The 12,513-nt window shown below is 34.7% G+C and overlaps 1 protein-coding gene across 1 annotated transcript in view; it reads left to right on the forward strand.

Moving 5' to 3' along the window:
• The window catches only part of LOC145268689 (uncharacterized), a 1,072,728-nt gene that overhangs the window by 38,362 nt on the left and 1,021,853 nt on the right, over positions 1-12,513 (forward strand). Inside the window, exon 3 of the mRNA XM_080124201.1 lies at positions 5,046-5,072. Coding sequence (XP_079980327.1) covers positions 5,046-5,072 — 27 coding nt within the window. The remainder of the gene's footprint in view (positions 1-5,045; positions 5,073-12,513) is intronic.

Consider the following 12,513-nt stretch of genomic DNA (forward strand, 5'->3'; position numbering starts at 1 on the left):
TTCATCAAGATTGATAGCTTTTGAACAAATCTTTAATAAAACATCTGCTTTGTCACATATTGATGAAAACTTGCTAAGTCACATGTACTCTTTACACAATCGAAAACATCGGTTGGTCATATTTAGTAATATACCTATTTTTTTTTTTTTTTGCTGCACCGTTTAACATGCATCACATAAAAAAATACATTGTTTTTATTTGATAACACACACACACACACATATATGTATATATACACTCTCAGTTGAATTACGTTTAGTTGAGCACTTTCAGTTGAATTTAGTGGGTCAATTTAGCTCTTATGCATAGATCATCGTATAATGATTAGATCACTGTGACTGACGCAAAAAAAATACATTTACAAAACAAAACGTTTAAATTCAACGTTATTTCTCACGGTTAATGGTAGCCGAATGGATACGGTCTTTGCTAATCGAGCCAGAGATGGCTTGTGTTGCCGGGTTCGAATCTGTCAAGTGGTGTACATCGAGACACTTTGAACTGAAGATTCCCGAAAGGATGAAACACTAGTTTCTGTAGGTATTTAATTATTATAGTACATAATTATATATTTTATTTTATTTTTAAATAGAAAACATGGATCCTCAGCTGCCTAAGATTAAAATTATATATATATATATAATTATTACTATGATAATATTTTTAATACCTATGGACATTAATGTTTCATCCTTTCAGGAATTTATCAATGCAGGGAGTTATGATTACAGCTGGTTGGGAAATTCGAACCTGGCCACAAAATCATCTAACTCTATTAGCAAGGAACAAGTCTGGCTACATAATCTACACGGTGCCCACAAAGTCTGGCTACATAATGTAGCCAGACTTTGTGGACACCCTGTATATATATATATATATATATATATATATATATATAAACTACTTAATTTACTCACATAAAATTAATACACAAAAGTATAGATGTATGCGTAAACTTTAAGCATTTACTTCAAAAGTGCTCAATACGTAGGTAGAGCTAGTTAGTAATTTATAAAATATATAAGCCTGAAGAGTCCTAGAGTGGATGAAACGTGGAATATTCAGTGTAGCTTAATCGCCATATATATTTTATAAATTACTATATATATATATATATATATATATATATATATATTAGTGGTTTTTGTTTTTTCATCGATAAAAAAAGTATTAAGTAGAAATGCTTCCCGACACTTTGGAAAACCTCTTTAGTTTGCCGAGTATTTAAGAATAGGGAAGATCGGTCTTCTGCATCATGGTACAGACCAATTAGTTTTCTGTGTGTCATGAGTAAGTTGCTTACATTAGTGTTAAATAATGAAATTGTTAATCATCTCAGCAAAAAAAAAAAAACTACTTGGCGACAAACAGTATGTTTTCGGACTTATGAGATCTACAGCTGATGTACTGACTGTAATTTCACATGAGATCAGCAAATTTATCAATGGGAGGTTTCCTCCAAAGAGCAATAGCTCTTCATATATCAAACATATTTGATAGGGGTTTAGCATAAAGGTTTACTTTACAAGATTTCCAGCTATGGAATATCTGGAAATGTCTTCTCGACCATCGAATCCTTTCTGTCCGATAGATTTATACAGGTAATTATCAATAGGCAGAAGTCCGAAGTTTAAAGTAGATTTCAAGAAAAAAAAATCGTAAGCATTTGTTTGGGTTTTGCATAAAGTTCTACTTCACAAGATTTCCAGCTATGGGGTATCTAGAAAGGTGTTATTAACCATCAAGTTCTTTCCCTCTGACAGGTTTATTAAAGTAGTTGTCTATGAGTAGCATTCTGAAGCTCATAGCATCAATGCTGGAGTACCTCAAGGATCCATCCTAAGCCCAATTCTTTAAATTAAATGCACAGGTAGAGAACACACAAATAAGTAGATAACAACACAGACTCCAAAATTAATAATATAATATTGGAAAAGTTCGTTTGTTTGTTCAATATTTAAAAATATTGGAGATTGGTCTTCTGCATCTTAGTACAGACCAATTAGTCTTCTGTGTATAATGAGTAAGTTGCTTGAATTCGTGTAAAATAGAGAAATTGTTAACCACTTCAGCAAAAAACAACCTACTCGGTGTCTTTCTGTCTTGCGAGATCTACAGCTGATGTACTGAGTGTAATTTCAGATAGGATCAACAAATCTATCGACGGGGGGGGGCCTCTCAAGAGCAATAGCTCTTCATATATCAAACATATTTGATAGGGTTTGACATAAAGGTTTACTTTAAAAGATTTCCAGCTATGGAAATGCCTTCTCGACCATCGAATCCTTCCTGTCTGATAGGTTGATACAAGTAGTCATTGATGGGCAGAAGTCCGAAGTTTAAAGTATCAATGCGGGCGTGCCTCAAGGATCCATCCTGAGCCAAACTCTTTTCCTTGTCTTCATCAATGATCTCCCAAATCAGATTCTAAGTTCATTCGTCGACACACATGCAGATAGAAATACGATCTATGGCAACACTTCAAAGGCCAACGAGCAAGATCTTTCGGAGTTTCTCTACTTCGGTCATGAGCACGTGGTGCAATGGGGCAAAAAATGGCTGGCTAAGTTTAGCAAATCCAAAACTAAGCTTCTATCTTTTCACCATAAACGCTCTGATCCCCATTTGTCTCCAATTGATAAGAATGTTTTCATCTCAAAGAAGCTCAGTAGTTTGTTCACTATTTGAAAATATTGGAGATGGGTCTTCTGCGTCACAGTACAGATCAATTAGTCTTCTGTGTGTCATGACTAAGTTGCTTGAATCCGTATTAAATGGAGAAATTGTAAGCCACTCCAGCAGAAACAACCTACTTGTTGACAAGCAATATGGTTTCCATCCTGCAAGATTTACAGCTGATTTTCTGATTGTAATATCACATAGGATCATCAAATCTATTGACAGGAGGTCTCTTTATAAGAGCAATAGCTCTTGACATATCAAAGGCATTTGATAGGGTTTTACATAAAGGTTTATCTCACAAGATTTCCAGCTATAAAATATCTGGAAATGTCTTCTCAACAATCGAATCTGGTATGCCCCAAGGATCCATCCTGGTCCCAACTCTCTTATCCTCATCAATGATCTCCTAAGTCACATTCTAAGTTCATTCGTTGACATTTATGCAGATGACACTATGGTAACACGTCAAAGGTCAACAACGACCAAGATCTTTCTGAGTCTCTCTACTTCGATCTTGAGCATTGCAATAGGGCAAAAAGTGGCTGGCTAATTTTAACACAACCAAAACTAAGCTTCTATCTTTTCATCATAAACGCTCTGATCCCTATTTGGCTCCAATTTATATTAATCTCTCTCATCTCAAAGAAGCTCCCTGCCTTGACAAGCTAACCATCACTCTTGACCTGAAATGCAAAATTTACTTCAAATTAGTCGCCAAGATCCCTGGAAAAATAATTGGTTCATTCTCCTGCTCCAGAAGATATCTAACTCCTAATGCAATCCTCTAGCATTCTAAAATGGTGTAATGTTTCTGCATCTGGATAGGAGCTGCTCGGTGCACCTTGGCAGAGCTCAAAACTGGCTTCGAAACCTAGTAAGTGATGCCCTTTTCTCTTCCCTGCAACCTCTTTCCCACAGAAGAGATGTTGCGAGCCTGTCTCTGCTCTTTTGTTATTTTTTTTTTATAGCAAATGCTTGACCAAGCTTCAATCTATGGTCACCCCTTGGCAAACCTTCACAAAAAACATTCCCAAATCAGATTCCAAGTTCATTCATTGACACATATGTAACGAGCATGCGCAGAAGAGCACACAAATTGTGTGCCAGTGTATGAGTTGGGCCTACCTGCGGTGAAAAGTGAACCCGGGACCTTTTGATTGTAATCAAGTCTACCAATGAGTTCCACCCATCCTACTCACAGCGATGATTGAGTTTCGCCCAACGGCTATAAAAAAACAAGTGGATAAGTCATTCGGAGGCAGTTGAAAAATACTGCTCTGTTTTACTGCGTTCATAATCATGTTGTGGCGTGCCAATTCAATGGTGTTGTTCAGGATTGTGTCGTGTCGATCAACGGTGTTGTTCGTATCATGTCAATTGTTCAAGATGATCATATCATGTCTATCGACGGTGTTGTTTAAGATTGTGTCATGTCAATTCGATGGTATTGTTTGGGATCATGTCATTTTGATTGGCGGTGTTGTTCAGGATCATTTTGAGTCAACAGTATCATTCGAGATCATGTTGTGCCGAATCGTCTGAGGTGTTCGCGATTGCATGGACGAACATGCTGCCATGTGTAATATAAACTTTATATTTATTTTCTTTCTTTTTTGTGTTCTCTCCTCCCCATTAAGTGATGCAGGTGGTAACACTTCAAAAGCCAACAGCAACCAAGATCTTTGTGAGTCTCTGTTCTTCAATATGGTGCAATGGGGCAAAAAGTGGATGGTCGATTTTAGTACGTTCAAAAGCAAGCACTCTATCCTGCCTTGGCAAAGTTCACAACCGACTTCAAAATCTAGTAGATGATGTCCTTTTCTCTTTCCCGCAACCTCTTTCCCACAGAAGACACGTTGTGAGCCTGTCTCTGCGCTATCGCTATTTTCACAATATGTGCTCGTCTGCACTTCAATCTATGATCCCTCCTTGCCAAACTTTAAAAAAAAAAAAAACTCTACTAGCTACAACCACTATCAACACTTTATCCCACTCTGTGTCTAAATTTTAACCCAGATTTCATGAACAAAGCTTCTTTCCTAGAACTGCCCACCTGTAGAACTTTGTTCCACTGGCTTGCTTTCCAGCTGACTACAATATGGCTGTCTTCAAGTTCAATGTAAACAAGTTTTTATTGAGCCAGCCTCTTTAAATAATCAAATTATATCCAATTTCAACTACTAACAATTACTACGCTGTTGTCTTGGTGACCACTGTACACTCTTTAATTCTTATCCTTGAGGGGTCTTTGGGCCTTGATAAGTGGTGATGCTCTTGTAAAAAATTTTTTTGGGGGGAGGGAATTTAAAACAATAGTTTGCTTCCGTATTCAAATGCAATTAAAGTATTTCAAATTTTACAGGTTTACCCACAGGACATGACGAATTAAGTAAGTATGCCAAGGGTGCTTTATGCTAAGTTTGTTGCAATTCTTCCAAGTAGTTTAAGATCTTCTAAGTGTTTATTTATAGTAGTAGTAGTTTGATTTTGATCTCTTCTAGCATGAATAGTTCTTTAAAGGTTCTTCATGTCAAATTTGTTGTGCAATACATTTGGGGATTATATGTGTTTGTAATTTTTTGTTTTTTAGTAGTAGTAGTAGTAGTAGTAGTAGTATAATTTTTATTTCTTAGGGCATGTAAAGTTGAAGATGACATGCATGTATTATTATTCATCGGACTACTGTTCTCATCTTGAGTGTGATTTTCACAACGTTTCGGTCAATATAACCTCTGACCTTCTTCAGGTGTATCTTGTCGAACTCAGGAATTTGGACGGAATTTCAAGCGGAACCCTTTATTTACTTCACGGGGGTAGCGCGCTCTTGTTCCATCAGCCATGACTGGATAGACGTCCTAAGTAATTTGCAAATGTATATTTCGGTCGCCCACACCGAGGATTGAACCCTCAACCTTCAGGAGAATATTACTTTTACAATTGATTTTTCCCAGTACTCTAACCACTGCGCCACGGGTCCTTAGGACCTCTATCCAATCATGACTGACAGAACAAGAGCACACTACCCCTGTGAAGTAAATAAAGGGTTCCGCTCGAACTTCCGTCCAAATTACAGAATTTGACAGAAAAATTCCAGAGTTCGACAAGATAAACCTGAAGAAGGTCGGAGGATATATCGACCGAAACGTTGAGAAAATCACACTCAAGATGAAAACAGTAGTCCGATGAATAATAATATAATCAATCCTCATCTCAAAAATTCAGAAACAACATTGCTGTTTGTTTTTTTTTTGTTTTTTTTTGTAGTAGTAGTAGTATAATTTTTATTTCTTATGACATGTATAGCTTTTATGCAATAAATTTGGGGGTTATATGTGTTTGTATATGTTTTTGTTTGTTTACCAATAATAATGTACAGCTTCCCAAAGATTCTTCATGCCAAATTTTTATGCAGTAGCTTTGGGGGTTATATGTGTTTATATTTTTTGTTTTAGTAGTAGTAATATAATTTTGATCCTTTATGGCATGTATGGGTTCCCCAAAGTTCTTCATACTCTGTTTTTATGCAATAGTTATAGTTGTATGTGTTGGTATTTTTTGTTTGTTTTAGCTGTAGTAGTAGTATTAGTATAATTTTGATCCGTTATGGCATGTACAGCTTCTCAAAGGTCCTTCATGTCAGTCTGTGGAAAATAATAACTTTGTTTTTGTTTTTTTCTGTTTTTTTTAATTATTGTAGTAATATGATTTTTATTTCTTACAACATGTACAGCTTCCCAAAGGTACTTCAGGCCAAATTTGTATGTGATAGCTTTGGGGGTTACATGTGTCTAAATTTTTTTTTTCATGTATTGTAGTAATAGCGGTAGTAGTAGCAGTAATAGAAGTAGTAAAATTTTGATTCCTTATGGCACGTACAACATTCCAAATGTGTTTTGTGCCAAATTTGTGTAAAAAAGATATGTAAGAGCTTCGAAGGTTCTGTTTGTAGTAGTAGTAGTAGTGGCAGTAGTAGTAGCAGTTATAGTAGTAGTAGTAGTATCAGCTGTAGTATTAGTAGTAGTAGCAGCTATAGTATTAGTAGCAGCTGCTGTAGTAGTAGTAGTAGTAGCTGTAGTAGTAGTAATAATAGCAGCTACAGTAGTAGTAGTAGCAGCAGTAGTAGTAATAGTAGTAGTAGCAGTAGTAGTAGTAGCAGCTGTTATTAGTAGTAGTAGCAGCTGTTATTAGTAGTAGTAGCTATAGTAGTAGTAGTAGCAGATTATGTAGTAGTAGTAGTAGTAGTAATAGCAGCTACAGTAGTATTAGTAGCTGCAATAGTAGTAGTAGTAGCCGCAATAGTAGTAATAGTAGTAGTAGCAGTAGTAGTAGTAGTATTAGTGTTTACATCCTTATGACACCCTCTTTTGCAGCTTAATGTCGAAATTTGAATTCTGCTCCACTGCCATTTTTTAACTTAATTGTTTATTTTTTGTGACAAGGATAATTCAAGTTAAATTTGGTGAAATTTTATGGAAAAAAAAGGGGGGGGATTAATGATTGCTCAAAAAAGGGGGGAGAGCCGTGTGCACTTACCTTGCTTACCAAACCAAAAGAGATAGCATTGCCTCCTCAGCTGTTTTTTTTCCCAGGTCAGGCGACAATTAATCACGTGACCTTTTGGTTATTTAAAAGGAGATTCTCTTCCTGTTGATATAAGTTTTTTTTTTTTAATGCATTGGTGGCTGGTGCCGAGAAGCTACTTAATTACTTCATCTTTGTTAGCAAGATATTTGTTAACTGACTGACACGTTGCTGAAGGAGGTAATTCTTCTGCAACTTAAGGTAGGTGCAGATTGCTTCCTTTTCTCGACTGAGCAGCCATTGGATTTTTTAGGGGGAAAATTAAATTTTTTTTTCACATTTTGGAGCATATAAGTAACCAGCAAACAGACAAAAAAAAAAAAAAACTCAATTCGATAATATATATCACATTTTCATTTTGTGTGATTGAACATACTCGTATTTCTGGTGCCGTTTTCTTTCTCCATTTATTTCTTTTACATTTTTACCTGATGAGGATTCGACGAGAAATCGAAAACGTTTGTGATTCATACGGAACATTTACCATTTCTTCTTTTTGACATATTTTGACATATATAATAAGATCATTCGAAAAAATGTAAAAACAATAACAAAGATATAATTAAACTGAAGATTTCTGTTTTTGTGTGTGTGTTTTTTTTTTTTTTTTTTTTTGCTTTTTTTAACAATGTTTGCTTGAAGAAATATATATTTGTTGGATGCTAAAATCCAATAGTTTTCGGTTATTCTATATACAGAAATTTTAGAAAAGATAAAGATCATAGTATTATAAAATTCGTGAACAACTGGAGCTTGGTGAAAAAGATTTTACGCCTCAAGTTTATTCATTTGTTCAAAGTCGTTTATGAAACAACGTGATTTAAACATCTATAATATATATATATATATATATATATATATATATACTAGCATTTCAGCCCGGCGTTGCCCGGGTGTTTGGAGGTGTATGTTGAGCAAAGAAAAAAAGAGAGTAATTTTTTTAAACTTTGACCCCTTAAAATGTATTGTTTTGGGCTCAAATAAAGTTATTAAGTTAGATCCATGTCCAAGGAACCTATATCTAACATTTCAAGTGTTTAGACCCAAAATTGGCGGAGAAGTTTAGTAGAGTTCTCAAAGGTCAAATCGTTAAACTTTGACCCCTTAACAGCGAAATTTCTGGCCGAACCCCTATCTCATCAATTTTCCCAAATCTCAGTACCCTGTATATCAAATTTCGAGTCTGTAGACTAAAAATTGACAGAGTTATTGCGTAGGGAAATGTACACAGACACACAGACAGGTTCACTTATATATATATATATATATATATATATATATATATATATATATATATATATAATTATTTTTTTACTATAATAATTAAATACCTACAGACATTAGTGTTTCATCCTTTCGGGATTCTTCAGTGCAGGGTGTCACGATTACTACCAGTCGAACGATTCGAACCCCGCGACACGAGACATCTCTGGCTCGATTAGCGGAGGCCGTAAACCGTGTGAAATAGCGTTGAATTTTAAACATTTTAATTTAAATGTTCATTACGTCAGACAGACAGTGATCAAATCGTTATACGATGATCTACGCATAAGAGCTAAATTGACCGACTTTTAATTCAACGGAAAGTGCTCAACGATAAGAAACGAATTTCTTAAAGAGGCTGTCATATATATATATATATATATATATATATATATATATATATATATATATATATATATATATATACTAGCATTTCAGCCCGGCGTTGCCCGGGTGTTTGGATGTGTATGTTGAGCAAAAAAAAAAGTGGTAGTAGGAAGGCAGGCTCGAACCCGTACCGCAAAGGAGGAAAAGAACGGGTAAAACCTAACATTTATGCTGTTACGACCACCGCCAAACCGGAAGCGACATTTTTTTAAAATTAAGGCTAGACAATCGAAAGGAGAGGATAACTTTAAAAAATATCGGCGAAAAAGTGACCCCCCCCCCCGTAGAAAGGTGCCTAGTTGAAGATATTAATGTTTTTAGCCAATTTTTCGATATTTGTCGTATGAAAGGTCGAACTTTAAAACGATACTTATCTTGGTAAAATCCGCCGCCTCTATTGAAAGTTTAAGGCAGACATGCAAACATACATACATACATACATACATACATACATTTATATATTGGTAACTAAAAATTTTCGACCCAAACTGATGAAAAAGTTTGCCCTATCTCTGAATACCCTTTATGTAAAATTTCAAATATTTAGACCAGAAATTGTTTGAGTAATTTGGAAGAGACTGCAGAGGTCAATTTTTTTAACTTTGACCCCTATTATGACCCCTTAAAATGTATTGTTTTGGGCTCAAAAAAAGTTATTAAGTTAGATCCATGTCCAAGGAACCTATATCTAAAATTTCAAGTGCGTAGACCCAAAATTGTCGGAGGAGTTTGGTAGAGTTCTCAAAGGTCAAATCGTTGAACTTTGACCCCTTAATCGCCAAACTTCTGTTCAAAAACTGATCACATCGATTTTCCCAAATCTCAGTACCCTGTATATCAAATTTCGAGTCTGTAGACTAAAAATTGACAGAGTTATTGCGTAGGGAAATGTACACAGAAACACAGACACGCTCACTTCGCTTCACAGAACGTCTGAAACGCGTAAAAACGATTTCAATGATTTAAAAACATTATTACAATGATCCAAACATAATTCTCAATGGAAAACCAAGACACGGAATAATAAAATAATGTTAAAAAATACACATTTTTGGTGACTACCCCCTTATTTAAATATATATATATATATATATGTATATATATATATATAATTATTACTATAATTTTTTTTTAAATACCTCTAAGAAACTAGTGTTTCATCTTTCTGGGAAACATCAGTGCAGATCATTACGATTACAGCCGGTCGTGAGAGATTTGATCCGGCCAGAAAGCAGTCTCGTTAACGGCGAGAAATTAAGTTGAAATTTAAATAGTGTATATGTATGTACATATTATATGTGTGTATATACACACATTATATATATTTGTGTATATATATATATGTTTATGCCTGTGTGTATATATATACACACATTATATATGTGCGTGTATGCGTGTATATATATATATATATATATATACATTATATATGCGTATGTATGCGTGTATATATATACACCTTATGTATGCGTATGTATGCGTGTATATATATACACATATATGTGTATGTATGCGTGTATATATATATATATACACACATTAGATATGATGTATATATATGTGTATGTATGCGTGTATATATATACACATATTAGATATGATGTATATATATGTGTATGTATGCGTGTATATATATACACACATTAGATATGATGTATATATATGTGCATGTATGCGTGTATATATATATATATATATATATATATATATATATATATATATATATATACACACATTATATATAATGTATATATGTATGTATGCGCGTGTATGTATATGCAGGGGGATGCAAAAGTAGGTATACAGTGGTCAAAAAAAGAAAAAAACGTATAAAGTTTAAGGCATTTATTATAGAGACAAACAAATGTTGCATAAACAAGTAATAATTAGCACGTATAATAAGAAACACATGTAATAGGAAGCCCTAATTCCGCAGGTATTCAAATTGCTTGCCGTCAGCGTTAACACATTCCTCTAATCGAGAACGAACACTCATGCACACTCTAGAACAAAGATCTTTATCAGCATCAATTTCCTGACAAGCTTCCAAAATGAACTGAATCATGTTTTCGACAGTGCGAGGCTTGCATGCAAAAACCTTATCTTTTACTGTGCCCCAAAAAAAGAAATCCATAGGAGTTAAATGTGGCGAGCGTGGTAGCCAGTCGATGGCGCCACGGCGTCCAATCCATTTGTTGGGAAATTTTAAGTCAAGTAGTGCTCGCACAGTGAGTGCAAAATGAGGTGGGGCCCCGTCTTGTTGAAAATGAAAGTCATCATTTTGATATTATTCACGTACTTGGGGTATTATTGTATCCTGCAACATGTTTAAGTACACAGTTTGATCAATGCTTGTGTGAAGAATAATGGGGCCAACAACACCTTTGCAAGAAAGCCCGGCCCATACTGTTACCCCGGGTTGATTGAGTTGTTTTTCAATAGTGATGCGAGGGTTTTCGGTTGCATAATAAACGCAATTGTGTCGATTAACGGCACCTGATAATTTAAAGTTTGCTTCGTCAGACCATACAATTTTATTTAGAATACCGTTACCTTCAAGTTCCTCGCTCAGGATGTTTTCAGAAAATTGTAGACGACGATCCGAGTCATCTTCCAATAAACCATGTATCAATCGAGGCGTGTACATCTTTAGACGGGAACGATTCATCAGGCGCCCCAATGATCTACGTTAAATACCAAGTTCAGATGAGGCTCTGTATTTCGATTTCTGTGGGCTCTGAGTGAATGCCTGAGCAACTTTGAATTCATTTTCTTGTGTGGTCACAGTAATTGGTCGACCACTTCTCGGTGCATTGTGGATACTCCCTGTCTGTTCAAATTTGTCACGCAGTCGATAAACCGTGAGCCTTGTTGGGGGAGGTGTTGCAAAGGTTTTGATCCACTGTTCTATTACGCGTTCACTATTTTCTGTCTTCCAGTATTGTTTTAATATCCATTTTCGCTGTTTGTCAGTCAAATTACCGGCCATAGTTAAATTGCCAATTTAACTGAAAAAATAAAAAGAAATGATTCAAAGTACATGCACTTTAATCGAAAGGAAATTTAATTAATAAAAACAAAAGACTAAAAGTATATGCATTTTTACTTTAAGGTATGTAGCTTTCAGTTCAATAAAATGTCAATAATTTCAATACTGTATACCTACTTTTGCATCCCCCCTGTGTGTGTATATATATATATATATATATGAAGTATATATATATGTATGCGTATATATACACATGTGTATGTGTGTGTATATATACATTATATATGATGTCTATGAATGTATATATACATTATATATGATGTCTATGAATGTATATACACATTATATATGATGTCTATGTATGCGTGTATATATATACACACATTATATATGATGCGTATGTATATACGTCTATGTGTATGTATATGTACACATGTTTGCGTATATATATACCCATATATGTGTGTATATATATATACCCATATATGTGTGTGTATATATACCCGTATGTATATACATGTGTGTATGTGTACACATATGAGTGAGTATATATACACATATGTATGTATATGTGTATGTATATATGCACACGTATGATGTGTGTATGCAC

This window comes from Euprymna scolopes, chromosome 44 (assembly GCF_053919585.1).
Source record: "Euprymna scolopes isolate OS-2025 chromosome 44, ASM5391958v1, whole genome shotgun sequence".
Lineage (NCBI taxonomy): Eukaryota > Metazoa > Mollusca > Cephalopoda > Sepiida > Sepiolidae > Euprymna > Euprymna scolopes.